The sequence below is a fragment of the Panulirus ornatus genome, chromosome 1, assembly GCF_036320965.1.
Source record: "Panulirus ornatus isolate Po-2019 chromosome 1, ASM3632096v1, whole genome shotgun sequence".
Classification (NCBI taxonomy): Eukaryota; Metazoa; Arthropoda; class Malacostraca; order Decapoda; family Palinuridae; genus Panulirus; species Panulirus ornatus.
The window spans coordinates 27475314-27494896 of record NC_092224.1 but is presented as its reverse complement, the minus strand read 5'-3'; the positions used below and the strand labels follow the sequence as shown (position 1 = coordinate 27494896).

Here is a 19583-nt window from a genome sequence, read left to right as displayed (position 1 = left end):
GTTCTGGATCACTAAATTATTTGGAGTGTTATATAAAATCAACAACATTATGCACTTCTTTCCTACAATTACTTTCCTAATATATATGATCTGAATGAGCCATTAACAACTACATCCTGAAACTTAAGGTTATCTCTTAGTTGGAGGGCAAATGCTCCTCTATTTTCCTTTTTCCTGTCATATACCTTTCTGGACAGAAAAGGAAAGACCACATCTTTTTAGCAAGCTTTGCATGTATTTACTGTGTACCTGTGCATTTGTGTGAACTTGTGTTTAAACTGTGATCAAAACTATATTAATATCCTTATAGATAGCTCTAACCTTAATATAAGCTCCTCCACATTCCTGGCCATTCTGCAAGTTGACTTCATACTGTACAACAAATGGTTTAGTATTGAATATAAATGGTTTCTTGAGAGGTACAGAGATGGCAGCATGTTTTGCCTTTGACTTCAACACCAAACCACGATCCCCAGTCAATGCCATACGTTCAGCAGATTCAACAGCCCAAACACCTGTCAAAAAGAAAAAATTTGTTTACTGTTGGATGAAAAGAATGAATTACAAAACTGTTATCCACTGGCTATCAATCCCTTCAGATGTAAGCTAAAGTATTCAGAATTTCAACAAGTACTCTTGGTATTGATAATGCACATCTCTGAAAATAAGATAATGATCCTTATTTCCTCCATTAGTACTGTAGCACCAGAAAGAGATAAAGAAACTGCAAGCATCTGATTGCATTTACTTTCTGGCTGTCATGTATAATGCACTGAAACCAGAGACCACCAATCCAAACTTGAACCCCATGGAACTTTCATGGTTCACCCTTATTTCTTACATGCCTGGTTCAGCCCTCTGACATCAAGTCATCCTGTGTAGAACGTTACTCCAGTTCTCTAACTGTGCATGCCTCACACCCTACTGCAAGTTAAGGTACCAATAAGCCAAAGAATATTTCACTCCATCCTTCCATCATGTCCTTGGTCTCCACCTGACCATCTGATAGGGGTTAGCTGAATACCATTGTTATGGACTATATCAGCTGTTTCCTGATCTAAATATCTTGGAGATAAGTTATCTGGGCCATTGGATTTGTGAGGAATTAATTGGTCCAGGTATTCAAGTACTTCAGAGCTCTTTATTTCTAGCCTTCAACTCTTCTTCATCAGATCCTTGAAGTATTCATTGGTTGCAACATTCGAGATGTTTCTTCAGTTGTGAATACGGAGTTAAAAGAATAGTTTAGTATGGTAGCCATTTCCTTGTCGTCAGTAGTTAGTGTGTCATATTCATTTTGTAAAGGTCCAATTCCTTCTTTTACTGTCTTCTTTTGTCTTATATATTTGAAGAATTCCTTAGGAATATTCTTAACTTTCAAGGATATTTTTTTCTTTGTCATGTTTACTCTGTCTTACAACATTCTTACACTTTCTTTAGATTTTGATTATTTCCTGGTGATTTTCATTAGTTCCCATTGATTTGAATTTCTTGTATGTTTTCTTCTTTTGGCAAATTCGTCCTTCTGTTCATCCATGAAGGGTTTGAAATATTGCAAGTTCTCTTTGTAATTTGAGAAATGTTTATTTTCAATCTTGAGTAGTGTGTTTTTAGAAGTATTCCACATTTCCTCTACTGTGTAAACATCAAGAAGTTTTGTCCATTTGTGAAAGCGAATTTCTTGTCTAATGTTTTCAAAGTTTGCTCACCTGCAATCTGGGATCAAGAGTTTGTCGTCATTTATTTCATAATCTAAATTTATCTCTAATATAAACAATCTAATCAAACTGTGATCGCTGTTTGTTTGACAAACTTTCACATACTTCGCAAGAGTTGATTAAGTTTGTGTCACTGGTGAGGACAAGATCAAGAAAGTTTTTGCCTCATTGGTTTTTTAATCAACTGTTTTAGAAAAGCATCTTCAATCAGTTCCATTAGTCTTGTTCCCTCTCGGTCACTTGTTAACGTGTTCCAGTTTATGCTTACACTGTTATTATAACCTCTTTACTCTTTATCATAGTTCTGATTTCAGTGTATAATATCTTATCACTGTCTTCTTTTTTCTTAGGTCTGTAAATAACACAAAGACATAGTTTACTTTTGAACTTGTCAGTAATGTCAATATAAAGAGTTGTAAGTGTGTGTGTCTATTTTTTTCATCTTAGAAGCATTAGATTGTTATCAACGTAGACCAAAATTCCACCATCTACCCTGTACAAGCGATCTTTCGTAAATAGTTTGCATCTGGGCATTGCTAACTCAGCAATCAAATGTTTATTCTCATAGGTTACCCATGTTTCTGAAATTGCAATAGTGTTCGTTTTTTCAGCAACTGCATAAGATATGAGTCAACCGCGTTTCGTAATGATGCTCCAGGCATTTGTGTATGTTAAACTCATTTTCTTCTGAGTTGATTTCAGGACTGAACTTGCTTTTTCTTTTTACTGTTGGTATGTGTGTTTTTACTATCACTGTTAATGTCTACTTGTGAAGCGGTGAGAGAGAGAGACAGTTCTCCATCTGTTCTGGGTTTGTTGCCTTACTCTAACCCTCCCCACACTGGACATTACCAGAATTGTTCCTAAAAGTTACCTGAGAGTTGACCTGTACCTGTGCTAACCCACTGCTTATACTACCAGAGTTGTCCCCAACTGACCTTACTTGACCTATCTTTGCTAATTCCTCTGCCTGTGAGGTTACCTCTACAAGCCAAGGATCCCTTCCGCCAAGGTCCCAGCCATCTTCTATCTTCTTCCTCAGATCCCCCCTGCACTGACCTACCCCCAAGAGATACTTCCTCATCCTCCCCCTCTCTCCTAATTCCTTCATTAGCCAGACAGTGAATTGCTCTCCTGAGTAGTTTATCTCTATTGAAAAAAAAAGGCCTAATATTCTCATCCAGTACTCTGCCAAGGCAGGCTTTCCCTATTCCATTTAAGTGAAGACCATCCCAGAATACAGTGATCTATCATGAGTATACTAAGTCTATACTAAACACGCTCTCCTCCTCCCTACTGAGGGTACAGGAATTGACATCATACGTTGGCGGGGTTGAGCAACATGTTGGTTGGGATGCAATGGAGAAAAATTGGAGGAAGTTGAGTGTTTTAGATATCTAGGAGTGGATTAGACTGTGAATGCATCCACAGAAGTGAAAGCTAGTCATAGGGTGGGGAGGGGGCCAAGGTTCTGGGAGCGATGAAGAATGTGAGGAAAGAGAGAACGTTATCTCAGACAGCAAAAATGGGTATGTTTGAGGGAATAGTAGTTCCAACAACATTATATGGTTGCGAGGCATGGGCTATAGATAGGGTTGTATGGAGGAGAGTAGATGTGATGGAAATAAAATATCTGAGGACAATATGGGGTGCGAGGTGATTTGATTAAGCAATGAAAGGGTGAGAGATGTGTGGTAATAAAAATTGTGGGTGAGAGAGCAGAAGAGGGTGTGTTGACATGGTTTGTACATATGGAGAGAATGAGTGAGGAAAGGTTGACAAAGAGGATATATGTGTCAGAAGTCAAGTGAACAATGAAATGCAGAAGACCAGGGCATGGGAAGTGTCTGGGGTAAACCATGGAAAGGTCTGTGGGGCCTGGCTGTGGTTTAAGTGCAGCACACATGACAGCTAGAGACTGTGAATGAATGTGGCCTTTTTTGTCTGTTTTCCTGGTGCTACCTCACTGAAGCAGGGGGTAGTGATGCTGTTTCCTGTGGGGCAGAGTAGAGCCAGGAATTGGTGAAGGCAAGCAAGTATGAATATGTACATGTGTATATATGTATGTGTGTATGTATATGTTGATAAGTGTATGTATGTATGTATGTGTGTATGGGCCATTCTTGGTTTCCTGGCACTACCTCGCTTGATGCAGAAAACTGAGACAGAATAAAATCAATATGTGAAGGGCTGGAAATCCTCCCATCCAGTTTTTACTTTCCAAAGGAAGTAACAGTTAAGGGGGTAAGTGAGGATTTCCCCTTAAAGACTTGGTTTTCTATTCTTGATGCTACCTTGCTAAAATGGGAAATGGCAAATATATATGAAAAAAAAAATACTTGCAGGGGTTTTTATAGGACTCATCCTGGTCCCCTTGAACAGCACATTTCCATAGGTTTCATGTGCATTTGGGAGATGTCAAACCACCCTTTTGAACAATGATGACCCTCCACCACTCTGTACACCTAACTCTATCACTCACCTCTCAACCTTAATGTACTTCTCTAAGAAAGCTTGTCAAGATGATTAAGATAGTGTTCATGTTATTTATGCTGTGCTTTATATAACAATATCTATATGCACTACATAATAATTATAAACTTCTGCAGTTCATCACAAAAATATTCTCAAGTTAGTTTCTTAATAGAAAATGGATTCAATCAATTTTTCATTTTTCAAGAACAGTGAGGGTGTAAAAAGATTCAAAATGCTGATGAACTAATTAATTATCATTAAAAAAAGGGCAAAAGTTGCTAATATTATGGATCCAGGAAAATCCTAAACAATGAGACTGTACATTCATGTGATGGAATAAAACAGTATTTGAAAGTAAATTTATCAAATCCCAAACTAACCATCATATTTAGCAATGTCCTCATCAACTCCGTCTTTTCTGGCTTGAGATTTTATCCAAGAACTTTCAAAGGCTGAAACATCATCAAATGTTTCCATAAGGTAGACACCTTCAATCATCTTTGGAGTTGCATAGATCACCTCTTCCACCTCCTCATCCTCTTGCTGAAACAGGAAAATTAAAATGAATAGTTTCAATCATTATTTGTATCATGTTATGATACTTCAAGTCAAACATGCCTTTCACCAAGGAGCCCTAGAACCATAAACCCAGGATCCTCCATCTAGGGGATCTTGCAGCTCTAAGGCTGCACTACATTCAGCAGCATGGACTGGACGGATTCCTCTAAAGTAAGAAATTCTCAGACAAGATTATACTCTCCTTTATCAACTAATGATAATACATCCTTGCAAGTGTATAGTCTTGACATAATCTCCATTCTAATGCTGAAATACTACATTACAACCTTAAACCCTCTATAACTACTATTATTATACTTTGTCGCTGTCTCCCGCGTTTGCGAGGTAGCGCAAGGAAACAGACGAAAGAAATGGCCCAACCCCCCCCCATACACATGTATATACATACGTCCACACACGCAAATATACATACCTACACAGCTTTCCATGGTTTACCCCAGACGCTTCACATGCCCTGCTTCAATCCACTGACAGCACGTCAACCCCGGTATACCACATCGCTCCAATTCACTCTATTCCTTGCCCTCCTTTCACCCTCCTGCATGTTCAGGCCCCGATCACACAAAATCTTTTTCACTCCATCTTTCCACCTCCAATTTGGTCTCCCTCTTCTCCTTGTTCCCTCCACCTCCGACACATATATCCTCTTGGTCAATCTTTCCTCACTCATCCTCTCCATGTGCCCAAACCACTTCAAAACACCCTCTTCTGCTCTCTCAACCACGCTCTTTTTATTTCCACACATCTCTCTTACCCTTACGTTACTCACTCGATCAAACCACCTCACACCACACATTGTCCTCAAACATCTCATTTCCAGCACATCCATCCTCCTGCGCACAACTCTATCCATAGCCCACGCCTCGCAACCATACAACATTGTTGGAACCACTATTCCTTCAAACATACCCATTTTTGCTTTCCGAGATAATGTTCTCGACTTCCACACATTCTTCAAGGCCCCCAGGATTTTTGCCCCCTCCCCCACCCTATGATCCACTTCCGCTTCCATGGTTCCATCCGCTGCCAGATCAACTCCCAGATATCTAAAACACTTCACTTCCTCCAGTTTTTCTCCATTCAAACTCACCTCCCAATTGACTTGACCCTCAACCCTACTACTATATATTCCTTTAATTTTTCATGCTTGATCACAATTTCCTAAGTTAACAGATGAAGAAAGGCTGCATTCATACACATCCATTCTCTAGTTGTCATGTTCACTGCACTGAGACCACAGCTCCCCATCCACAACCAGGCCCCACAGAGCTTTCCATGAGTTCCCTGCTGCTTCACATGCCCAGGTTCAGTCAGGTGAGAGCATATTGACCATTGTATCCACACTGTTCCAATGCCTATGGAGGGTGATAGGGCCCAATTACTCAAAATATTTTTCCCTTCATCCCTTCTTCTCCAATTTGGTCTACCCCTTCTCCTACCCATTTCTCACACATGTATCTTGTTTGTCAACCTTACCTCAATCATTTGTTCCATGTGTCCACACCATTTTGGCACACCCTCTTCAGCTCCCTCCACCACATTCTTTTTATTACCAAACTTCTCTCTTACCCTTTTATCACTTACTCAACCAAACCATCTTACACCTCATACTGTCCTCAAATATCTAATTTCCAACACTTTCAATCTCCTCTGTGCAACCTCATCTGTAGCCCACGCTTCACATCCATGCATCTGAGTGAAGTGTGGCTGTAAACTGACCTGGGCATAATGAAATGGACATAAGGAAAGGATAAGCAATGTATAACTGGCTAAGAGGGTCTATGTGTCTGAGATGGAGGGATTGAAGAAGAAGGGAAGACTAAGAAGGAAATTAAAGGATGGAGCGGAGGAGGCTCTAAAGTATTAGGATCAGAACATTCAGAAGGGTGAGTTGTGGATAGGACAGAATGAACTGGGTTAACACAGAGAGTACAGTGCTGTTAATGGGCTAACCAGGGAATATGAAGAGGTTTGGCTGTGGATGGTAGGCTCTGGTTTCAATACATTTTACATAAAACCTAGAAAGTGAAGCATGCAAATAATGCTTTGTTCCAGATAATTCCTCACTAGAGCGGGAAAAGCAAATGAGCTTTAAACTGCTATAATCATCAACTGATGATTCATGGTTCAATACTATTATCGTCAACTGATTATTCAATCATTACTGCCCTCATCAGAATTCCTAGCTAACATAAGATTCCACCAATCATCCATAGATGTCAATAGTAATCTCGCACCTGAATGTGACAAAATATCATGTCTTAGTCATCCATGTATTATAAATGCTCCCACTCTCTTTCCCCAAGCAATTCACCAACTAAAACACCCAATAACATATCACTTACATTTTGGAGAAAAGAAAATCACCAGTGTTATTGCATATGCGGTAACAATGATTTACATATATCTGTGTAAAGTTTTGTAAAAAAAAATAAAATGTATACAATATCATAAAGAGAGTAACTCTAGCATGACCAGCATACCATATAGGGTATAAATAAATGCCTGAAAAGTATTATAAACAGAATTCAGTGCTGTGCTTAGGTGCAAGTAAATAAAAGAAAATATGTGATGTCTCCATGGTTGTTTAATCTGTTTATGGATGGGGTTGTTAGGGATGTAAATGCAAGAGTTTTGGAAAGAGGGGCAAGTATGAAGTCTTTTGGGGATGAGAGAGCTTGGGAAGTGAGTCAGTTGTTGTTCGCTGATGATACAGCGCTGGTGGCTGATTCATGTGAGAAACTGCAGAAGCTGGTGACTGAGTTTGGTAAAGTGTGTGAAAGAAGAAAGTTAAGAGTAAATGTGAATAAGAGCAAGGTTATTAGGTACAGTAGGGTTGAGGGTCAAGTCAATTGGGAGGTGAGTTTGAATGGAGAAAAACTGGAGGAAGTGAAGTGTTTTAGATATCTGGGAGTGGATCTGGCAGCGGATGGAACCATGGAAGCGGAAGTGGATCATAGGGTGGGGGAGGGGGCGAAAATTCTGGGAGCCTTGAAGAATGTTTGGAAGTCGAGAACATTATCTTGGAAAGCAAAAATGGATATGTTTGAAGGAATAGTGGTTTCAACAATGTTGTATGGTTGCGAGGCGTGGGCTATGGATAGAGTTGTGCGCAGGAGGATGGATGTGCTGGAAATGAGGTGTTTGAGGACAATGTGTGGTGTGAGGTGGTTTGATCGAGTAAGTAACATAAGGGTAAGAGAGATGTGTGGAAATAAAAAGAGCGTGGTTGAGAGAGCAGAAGAGGGTGTTTTGAAATGGTTTGGGCACATGGAGAGAATGAGTGAGGAAAGATTGACCAAGAGGATATATGTGTCGGAGGTGGAGGGAACGAGGAGAAGAGGGAGACCAAATTGGAGGTGGAAAGATGGAGTGAAAAAGATTTTGTGTGATCGGGGCCTGAGCATGCAGGAGGGTGAAAGGAGGGCAAGGAATAGAGTGAATTGGAGCGATGTGGTATACCGGGGTTGACGTGCTGTCAGTGGATTGAATCAAGGCATGTGAAGCGTCTGGGGTAAACCATGGAAAGCTGTGTAGGTATGTATATTTGCGTGTGTGGACGTATGTATATACATGTGTATGGGGGTGGGTTGGGCCATTTCTTTTGTCTGTTTCCTTGCGCTACCTCGCAAACGCGGGAGACAGCAAAAAAAAAAAAAAAAAAAAAAAAAAAAAAAAAAAAAAAAAATCTACATGAACAGTGTTAAACTCAACTAGCTTGCGGTCATGCCATGAATGAAAAGTCCCTTTTGGCAAGGTTGTATCAAAGGAATGCAATTCCGTCAAAAAACTTGTCACTCTAAAGGGGTCCATCCTTTCCCTTCTACTGACTGACTGTAGTGCAGGCTTAGAGTTCCAGAAACCTCTGGAGAGGGATCCTTGTGGACATATTACAAATTACACCAGCCATTTCCACACCACCGTAAAATATTCACTTTACAGTTTTTCATTTTCAGACAATATACATATATTCTGCAAGAATTTTTTTTTTCCCAATATCTTATTTCTTTTTTTGTGGAGATGATACTCCCTGAGGGTTAACAGCAAAGTCTATGGGATAAGTGAAAATACATAAAATGAAACCTATGCCTAAGTGCCATAAACATGTGCATTCAAGTTTAAGCAAAAAGGCTTTGAAAGATATCTCTGGAATTGTTAGTTGTTTGTTGCTTTATAGTCTTCGCATTACAATACAGCATTGGGCTTTTAAAACATTACAACTGAATACAACATTTGAAATATTCCCCAAAACCCACATACCCAAAGCACTTTACTCTAAAAGTGTGTGAACAGCCTCAAAGCTGCAGGAGCCCTACAAAAAGGGTTCAAGAGTTGTACAATAACAATTACAAAATGATGTTCCTCTTAATCACACTGATTAACTGTACTTACCTTTATCTCCTCTGTGACAGTTACTTCATCCACTTCATCAGCTATTATTCCACAGGGTAATAGGAAAGCAGCTAAAACCACTGCAAATATAGCATTTCTCCGCCGCCACCACACAAACATCATACCTGAAAAATTTAATCAAGTATTGTACTACACAAAAATGTATGCTTTGGAGTGTGAAAAAGCCTTTCTCTCTGGGCTTGCATTCCACGAGTCAAATAATAATTCTCGGACCTCTGAGGATTACACATATCAACCCGTTTTACTAACGAGGCACAAGCCTCTCATCTTCATTAACTATCTGTTCAGTATTTAAGCTGTTCCCCCCCAGTCTGAAATTGTGTTTATGCCACAACCCTCACAATTACCTCCCTCCCATACAATCTACCTGCTGCACTTCTGTAATTTGAACATTCACTTTTTTCCCCACTTGACTTTAAACAGTGGCAATATACAAGCATTCACCTAATCCTTAGGTGCATCCCCATAAACCACAATATTTTGAAAATCCTAACCAACTAATCACCAACAAAATCATCTCCTTTATTAAGGAAATCAACTGCAATACCATTCATTTCAGCCACTTTTCCACAACTCATTTTACGCAAGCTTTTCACCTCTTCTCTTTATGAGAAATCACTTACTGTGACTCTCACACCGCAGACCTTCACATCTGCCACCCAATCATCAAACACATTTAACAACCCTTTAAAATACTCATTCTACTTCCTCTTCATCTCATTTCTGCCTGTTACCACTTCCCTAATTGCCCCTTATGCCAATGTTCCTATTTGTTTTCATACTACTTAACTCCTTCAAAAAATTTTCTTACTCTCCTAGAAATTTGTTGATAATCATTCATCCTAACTCACAGATAGTGTTCTTTTCTCTTGATCTCCTCAAGCTTCCTCTTGTATATTTCCCAATCACTTGCACCCCTTCCCTACAAACAATACCTGTACACCTCTCTTTACTCTTTCCCAAGCAACTTTTTTGACAGTTACACAGCACAGACAAATAACATGCCCCAGTCAAGGCCATCTTGGGTGAAAGAAAAAGTCAAAGAGAAAGAAAGCATGAATCTATCTGGGCTACACATCAGAGTGGATAATTTATACTCTTTTTTGATATTCATATGTGGGTAGTGGGTAAAAGTTGTGGATCCATCAGGAAAAATTCTGCAAATAACATGGGTTTTCTGTGCCAACATATTAAGCTCCACCCCAGGGGCTCAAAATTTGAAAAATATAAAAAATGCACATTTATAGAAAAAATCTGAATCTGAAAATATGTTTATTTTTCAAAGTGGTAGGGTTAATCTTATAGAAATCCACTTAAAGTATTTCTGAAATCTAGAAGTAACTGAACAACTCCTTTAGCCCAAGAAAATTGAAAATATAGAATTTTTGATAAAAAATATCATCTATTTTTTCAAAAAATCAAAGAATCGAATAGGTGCTATAATAATGATGTTTTAGATACATTTGAATATTGCAAAAAGTTTATTACAAATATTTCAACAACTTATCTAATACATGAAAGATGAAATCTATAGATTATTTCACACAAGTACAAAATCTAGCAATTACCCCAACTGAAGAGGTTGCCAGTTAAATGGTTATAGTAAACGATATTTTGAGCACAGAACATTATTTCCCCATAGAAACTAACTAATGTGAGAAGGAGATGGAGTGAGTATTTGAAGGTTTGTTGAATGTGTTTGATGATAGAGTGGCAGATATAGGGTGTTTTGGTCGAGGGGGTGTGCAAAGTGCGAGGGTTAGGGAAAATGATTTGGTAAACAGAGAAGAGGTAGTAAAAGCTTTGTGGAAGATGAAAGCCTGCAAGGCAGCAGGTTTGGATGGTATTGCAGTGGAATTTATTAAAAAAGGGGGTGACTGTATTGTTGACTGGTTGGTAAGGTTATTTAATGTATGTATGACTCATGGTGAGGTGCCTGAGGATTGGCGGAATGCTTGCATAGTGCCATTGTACAAAGGCAAAGGGGATAAGAGTGAGTGCTCAAATTACAGAGGTATAAGTTTGTTGAGTATTCCTGGCAAATTATATGGGAGGGTATTGATTGAGAGGGTGAAGGCATGTACAGAGCATCAGATTGGGGAAGAGCAGTGTGGTTTCAGAAGTGGTAGAGGATGTGTGGATCAGGTGTTTGCTTTGAAGAATGTATGTGAGAAATACTTAGAAAAGCAAATGGATTTGTATGTAGCATTTATGGATCTGGAGAAGGCATATGATAGAGTTGATAGAGATGCTCTGTGGAAGGTATTAAGAATATATGGTGTGGAAGGCAAGTTGTTAGAAGCAGTGAAAAGTTTTTATCGAGGATGTAAGGCATGTGTACGTGTAGGAAAGAGAGGAAAGTGATTGGTTCTCAGTGAATGTAGGTTTGCGGCAGGGGTGTGTGATGTCTCCATGGTTGTTTAATTTGTTTATGGATGGGGTTGTTAGGGAGGTGAATGCAAGAGTTTTGGAAAGAGGCACAAGTATGAAGTCTGTTGGGGATGAGAGAGCTTGGGAAGTGAGTCAGTTGTTGTTTGCTGATGATACAGCGCTGGTGGCTGATTTATGTGAGAAACTGCAGAAGCTGGTGACTGAGTTTGGTAAAGTGTGTGAAAGAAGAAAGTTAAGAGTAAATGTGAATAAGAGCAAGGTTATTAGGTACAGTAGGGTTGAGGGTCAAGTCAATTGGGAGGTGAGTTTGAATGGAGAAAAACTGGAGGAAGTGAAGTGTTTTAGATATCTGGGAGTGGATCTGGCAGCGGATGGAACCATGGAAGCGGAAGTGGATCATAGGGTGGGGGAGGGGGCGAAAATTCTGGGAGCCTTGAAGAATGTGTGGAAGTCGAGAACATTATCTCGGAAAGCAAAAATGGGTATGTTTGAAGGAATAGTGGTTCCAACAATGTTGTATGGTTGCGAGGCGTGGACTATGGATAGAGTTGTGCGCAGGAGGATGGATGTGCTGGAAATGAGATGTTTGAGGACAATGTGTGGTGTGAGGTGGTTTGATCGAGTAAGTAACGTAAGGGTAAGAGAGATGTGTGGAAATAAAAAGAGCGTGGTTGAGAGAGCAGAAGAGGGTGTTTTGAAATGGTTTGGTCACATGGAGAGAATGAGGGAGGAAAGATTGACCAAGAGGATATATGTGTCGGAGGTGGAGGGAACGAGGAGAAGAGGGAGACCAAATTGGAGGTGGAAAGATGGAGTGAAAAAGATTTTGTGTGATCGGGGCCTGAACATGCAGGAGGGTGAAAGGAGGGCAAGGAATAGAGTGAATTGGAGCGATGTGGTATACCGGGGTTGACGTGCTGTCAGTGGATTGAATCAAGGCATGTGAAGCGTCTGGGGTAAACCATGGAGGGCTGTGTAGGTATGTATATTTGCGTGTGTGGACGTATGTATATACGTGTATGGGGGTGGGTTGGGCCATTTCTTTCGTCTGTTTCCTTGCGCTACCTCGCAAACGCGGGAGACAGCGGCAAAAAAAAAAAAAAAAAAAAAAAAAAAAACTAACAAATTATGTGCTCTATCTGCATGGCTCAAGTCAGTCATGTGATAACGGAGTGATAGCTTGGATTTCATTAGCCCAACCAGCAAAGGGACAGCTCATCTCTCAGTCTCATTTGAGTGCTCTTAGAGGAATGGTGTCATATTTATTTTCATCAGTGAAATGGCAAGCTGCAGTTCTAGGCAAGCAACTAAGCATTCTTTATTTGGTCAACTAGAACTGAAACAAAATGTTCTTCCAACATATGAAAATTTGATGAAAGCATGCCAGTTGGAGCAAAATAAATCACTATTCTCTACTTCAAAGGAACCAGCATTTTCAGGTATATATGATGAAGTTACTAACTTCATTATGGAAATCTAGTAGTCAGCATCAATTCCTATTGTATTAAAGTGTATTAAAGATATGATCAATAATTATCACACAAAATATAAGACTTTTACATCACTATAAAGACAGAAATGATATTGCCTCATATCAAGTGAAGCTTAATGAATTTCAGAACCATGGAAAAGCGCTCTTCAATATTGCTGCTTGCAAATGTCCTGAACTGAATTGTAACTGTCCAGCTATAAGAAAATTCGTACAAATGATCATGAATTTTTGACTGATCAAAGGTAAGAAAGATAATGATTGGAAGTGTAGACTTTCAAGAAGGCTTGAGGATTAGAAAAAGGTCTGAATGCAAAAAAATAAGGATAAAAATAAATAAGATATTGAATTAGGCCATTCATCTTTTGTAGTTCTTCCTTAATCTCCAGAATCAGACCTCATATGAACCATTAGACTGAAACAAAGTTACCTTCTTGCACTAAGAGAGATTTCAAGAGAAAGATATTGACCTCTAGTCTCTCAGCCGTAGCATGTGCTTGTGACAGAACAGGTGTATCAGACACAGTAGCTGCAACTATTTCTAGTTCACTACTGTAGGATACAGGTTAAATTGATGAAAGCAATACCAATTTAGTTACTTACAGAGAGAAAATTCAGCATGAACAACAAAAAGCATACAGTGAAAGTCAAGAAAGCTATGATATGGATATGGACACAAATATACAATTTTGGCATTTACTTTGATGGGCACAAGGATAAAACTATTGTCAGAGAAAAAAGAACAAAAAGGCAACAAATTTTCAAAAACAGTTGTACATGAAGAGCATATTTGTCTTCTACAAGTGCCAGGATCAAAATTCATTACTCTAGTTACTCTGAATTCCAGTAATGGCAGTGATATTACAAAAGCAATGCAAAGTTTTATTTCATTAGATGTTGATCTATCATTTTTGAGGGTAACTGTGTGCAATGGCACTAAAAATGGACTAATAACAATTCAAGAATTTTTTTTTTCCAAGCCATTGCAATGGTTTATTTGCCAGCTTCATGCTAATGAATTGCCTTTAAGGCATCTGATCACATCCATGGATAGTAAAACAAGTGGACCACATGGATTTACAGTTGGCAAACAGTTACCAGACTGAGAAAATTCCAGTTGATATAAATTCAAGGTTATAGAATCAGAAGATATTGAAGTAGACTGGTGAACTGAGTAATGATCACAAACACTTATTTGATAATTATCAAGCAATTTCTAAAGGTACATTGGATGATGCACTATCACATCATAATCCAGAAAAAATATCTCATTCACAGTGGTTGACTACAGTGAATCAAGTTCTACATCTCAATATTATAACATTTGAGCCTTCAAATACTTTGCAATTACAAGCTGAATTCATAATGAAAGTTTATGCATCTATGCGGTTCAAGATAAAGTGCAAACCCTCCATCAAATACGGTGCTCAACATTTGTGCGAAACCATTGTCTGTACTTGTTGCTTCACTAGTATTATCAAAGATGGGATGCAGTCCTCCATCTAAGCCAAGACAACCTCTATGATGCATTCAGCAAAACACAATGCATCCAAACCAGAGTGGTAGTATCCACCTCAGGGAAAAATCAATACAGAAGCAGTGCATGGATACGCAGTGAGCCCTCCAAAGTGCCAAAGTTGGTGTAACTGTAGGGTGTATAGAGGTTGGGCATGTCCATTACAGGTAACAGAAACAAGATTGTGGTCAGAGGGCCGGCCCTACAGGGGCAGATATGATGCAAGTTTAGTGGGAGGGTTAAAAAAAAAAAAAAAAAAAAAAAAAAAAAAAAAGTAATGTGTTAGAAGAACATTCATGATGGTCAGGAATTTGGGGAAGGTTTTTAACCAATTGTTCTAGAATGTTGAGGAAAGAAAAAGATAAGGCCTTGCTTCCATCAGAATCATTCAAGTTAAACCCTACCCAATGTTTGATGTGCAATTTGAAATCCTCTGCATTGCTGATCTCAGTGAATGGATTAGAAGACAGCAGAGCTTCATGGCAAGAAGTCAAAAAGTTGAAGTTAAACTCGGAGGAATTGGGGGGAGGGAATAACAAAACATAAAAGCAAGGTCATAAGAGGAAGAGTTTTTAGGCCAGTTGGCATCAAAGGTAGAAGATTCAAGATCCAAGGGGTGAATAGGCATTTTTGTATTACAGTATGCAAAAACTCCACCTGTAGAGCAAAATACGAGAAATTATAGTTGGAGATTTGACATTGTTGAGGAGAAGCACTTTTAGACAAATGGATTTTCGAGAGAAGTAAAACATCAGGGAGGAGGTAGTCGATGGTGTTCAAAAGAGAAAGGATTAAAATCAAAGCCACAAATACAGCAGAAATGGATAGATAGAGCCAGATTTAGGCACTGTAGCTATGGAAGTGGGAAGGATCCCAGTTGCATAATGGCAGTCAAGTTGGCCATAAGATCCACTCACCACCCCTCAACTGGTGGTACTGCTCCGAATCAGTGTTGGAGAGTTCTGTAATGGCTTTACTGCCATAAATTACAAAGCTGAAAAAAGAAACAGAGATAAAGATGTTTGAAATAAGTGCTGTGTATAACAAAAAGAGTGTGCAGTATTGGGGTTAGACACCAGCAATGCACATGATTGAGGCAAGGCATAAATAAAAAGCAGCAATCTGAGTCTGAAAGAAGGTATGTAACAAACACCACAATATTGCACTGCAGCCATAATCTCTCCTAAAATCCAGGCAGCAGTGCCTCCTCGGTCAGTGGCTGCCTGACAACCACTACTACTACAATAGCAGCAGCATTAGGTGTCAGCAACTAAATATAACTACCTAATCCCACCACTCAGTGTCCTTTCTCACCTGTCCACCTCCCATCTTCCATATACCATAAACTTCTTTCACAAATGTAAGAAGAGCTTCCATAAATATCTCCCTTGTTCACTCACTTCCTTTGTTTCATTTGATCGCAATTTTTGCCATTCAATACCCAATCTCTCTTAGTATCTCTTCTCACAAGCCTCTTTACCAGGCTCACTCACTTTCACAACCCTCTTCCCACATGCCACATACTTCTTTCACAAATGTAAGAAGTGCTTCCCAAATATCTCCTTTGCTTACTCACTTCCTTAGCCTACATTCATCTCAAGTGCTTCCCAAATATCTCCATTGCTTACTCACTTCCTTAGCCTAATTTCATCTCAATCTTAGCCATTCAACACTCAATCTCTCTTAACATTTCTTCTCACAAACCTGTTTACAAGCATTCATTTTCACAACTCTCTTCCCACCCACATCATTTCCTCTTTCCCTAAGCCTCTCCAAACCTTTAACCCCACCTCCACCAATCAATGATCAACCATCCCACCAGCTACCCCTCTCAGCTTTTTCACATTCAAAAGTTTTTTTTTAGCATTCCTTTCAATTGTACATAATCCAATAATGCCTTCTTACCATCTTTCCTACTCATTCATGTAAAATTATGTACACATATCTTCTTAAACCAAGTTTTCTAGTCACCAGTCCTTTTGCAGCACTCAACACCATAAGCTGTTTACCATTTCTATTCACTTACTACATACATCATGCTCCCTAATCATACCCTCATCTGTCGCATTACCCACTCACATTCAAATCACCTATCACTAATACCGTACTCCATCCCTTGCATCACAACTGCTGAGAAACATATCTCTCCCTTTTTAGTTACATCCACACGCACATTCATATATCCTAGCTTGAGTCTCTGGAAAGGATGAGCTCTACCCCCAAAAAACAAAAGGCAAGTGTTTTCAGTCCCCTGCTCCTTCACCCTTTGGTTGCTTTCTACGACATGCAAGATAAACATGGAAAGTATTCTTTATCCCCATCCCCAGGGATCATGCCCCCTTTAGTTACTGTCTATGACATGCACAGAATGTGTGGGAAGTATTCTCTCTCCTCAAATAAAGTCATTATTAGTTCTGCCACTAAATCATCTAACATCATAATGTCTACGGTTTTCACAAAAATAGCTGCTGATGACCTGTCTAACCTATAACCCATACTGAATGATACTGAACAAGATTAAACTACATAAAGTATCAGGGAAAACATGGAGTTAATGTAGATGTAGGTAATATACTTATAAAAATCAACAGAACCTATGAAAGCCTTACCTAAACCCCCAAGCAGTCAAGACTCATTCTAATGTTCAACATTCTGAAAAAAATATGCCACTCAAAACAGCTACTGAGTACTATGAAAATGACAATGTCGACTAAGAGACTACACAGCAAGGTCATGCGATTCATAACAGCAGATGAATCTAATGTTGAAATATTCCTGCTATTGTTTTGGCATATGGGTAGGTGAGCTTTTATAGGTTCTAATGACTTTCTGCACAAGTTTACCAACTGTTGTATCGAACTCCACAATTTCCCTGATATGCATACCAGTTATCCCCTTACTACTGCCTTATTTAATATCTTCCAATAAGACAAGATACTTATGATTTAAGTGCTTTGTGTACTTTACTGTGATTACAGAGACACTTGAAGAGCATGATTTAAAGCATTAATTCTACTGTATGATATTTAAGGTGACAGCAGGATATCCAGGATAACATGGGGCTAAACAAAGTAAAATCAAGTAATACAATAAGAAATAGAGCAGAACCTCAGAAACCTCACTTAACCCCAAGAAGTCATGGTTTATCAATTTCCAATATTCCAGTAAAAATCCCTCTCATACCCATAATACATTGTGTGAAGATCAGAAAATAACATTTACCATTTTAGCTTTGCACCAGAACTACCTCTGGATATTTGATTTACCAGTTTATCTCTACATCATCATTTTTTATTGAAAATGCATAATATTGGTATCAGAAGATTAAGTAGCACATCTCTAGGTGATTAAGTAGCACACGTCTAGGTATGGATGAATGGCATTAAAACGTAATAGTTATTTTCCTAGTTTACCTATGTTGACTTGAGTGTTGAAAGATTTTGCCTAGTGTTATTGCACTGAGAATACAATGACAGTTGTAAAGCCCCTCCTGGACCATGACAGTTTGAATAACATTACAGCAAGGTTTTTGTATACCAGGGAAAGTATAACGCTAACTAATGTAGGTAATGGTAATACACTTGAACAGTATGAATAGAATGCATTAAAACTTCACAGCTTATGGTAGGCTCACTCTTTATCAGGATTTTAGATATCTGGTGCCATGCTGAATTGTCATGCAGACTGTAAAAAGACACCATCACATTATACTGATGGATTCGTGGCAGGGCCAAACTACAGCTCCACCACGTTATTTTGACATCTAATTATGGTCAAACAGAAATGACACCTATCCAAGAAACCTGAGCTATACTTCCTTACGTGATCACTGCAAGTACATGAGAGTTCTCCTAAATGAAAAAAATCATAGATATGATCGTTAACATTAAGTTACGAGTTGTCACCCCTGGAGTAAACACCTTATCTTCACATTGGTGAATTGAATTTATCACCATCCACCGTAAATACAGATTTGGTCACCTTCTCAACTAGGTCAGTTAATCTCCTACACATCAATAAAGGTTTAATTTATATCGTTTTACATCTAAGAAGCCTACATTATTATGTAATCAATGACTAAGCACAGGACTAGCTCAAAACACTTATCCATGGGAAACTCACCGACGGCCATGCCCTGCAATTTAGACCATTAACGTTTACAGCTTATATGAAAGAGACCAACATGTCCAAGGCCAATGGGGGTACTAAGACACCTCTCTCTGATTACGTGAGCTTGAATAGTAATGGTCGCATCGTGTCCGCACCCTGATCACGATCTGTAACCACCTAACCAAGCAGACGACAGGCTACCTTAGCCTACCGGCGTCAACTTCTTGGGCTTCTTTAAATGATCTAATATACACTAGTCAGAATCTAGATTATACCTAATCGACATATGAACACTTTAAAATTACTAAGCTGAGTAAATACTAGATACAGCCATCCCTTACAGGGAATTTAGTCACCAATACGTGGACAATCCGTGGTATATTTGGGCACAACAAGCGTCAAAACACAACTTCGATGTCTCGCGACTTCCTTAGCGCGTGGTTGTTCTTGATTGGTCAGCCAACACCTAACCGTGATCTAAAGTAACTTCTCATTGGAGAATATTATATCAAGTTATTTCCTCTACGTTGATTGGCTAGCAGACGACGGATACTATTGTTCTCCGTCTTCTTTGTTTTTTGTTTGATAGAAAACGAGAAAACTCAAAATTTATGAGTAACTTTAACTTTCATCGTTAAGACTATCTTATAGTTCCAGAACAGGGTTCAAGCTGAGACGGAACGAATCGGAAAGCCGCCAGGAAATCATCTTTTAATGATCTATCATTTTGGCTCTTAAGCCGCTCAAAGTACATATAATCAGACTGATACTAGTATGGTAATTATTATACTTATGGTAGTGAGTGCAATTCAGGTATAAACCCGAAGACCTATAAAGCTCCTAAACCAGTACACTTTTTATGAGTCAACATTTCACGATTACTTTAAGAACA

General features: G+C 39.0%; 1 protein-coding gene across 4 annotated transcripts in view; it reads right to left on the bottom strand.

Moving 5' to 3' along the window:
• LOC139765914 (calnexin-like) overlaps positions 1-19214 on the bottom strand; it is a 62091-nt gene extending 42877 nt beyond the window's left edge. The window contains exons 1-4 of one of the 4 annotated variants that reach the window (XM_071694174.1): positions 19033-19214; positions 9165-9289; positions 4574-4736; positions 322-515 (exon numbers count right to left, since the gene is read on the bottom strand). In XM_071694174.1, the coding sequence (XP_071550275.1) occupies positions 322-515; positions 4574-4736; positions 9165-9287 (480 nt within the window). In that variant the 5' untranslated portion in view covers positions 9288-9289; positions 19033-19214. Of the gene's footprint in view, positions 1-321; positions 516-4573; positions 4737-9164; positions 9290-18703; positions 18923-19032 lie in introns of those variants that run through there. The other 3 variants (XM_071694082.1, XM_071693998.1, XM_071693908.1) reach the window with 3 other exon arrangements.
• Positions 19215-19583: the final 369 nt, after the last annotated feature.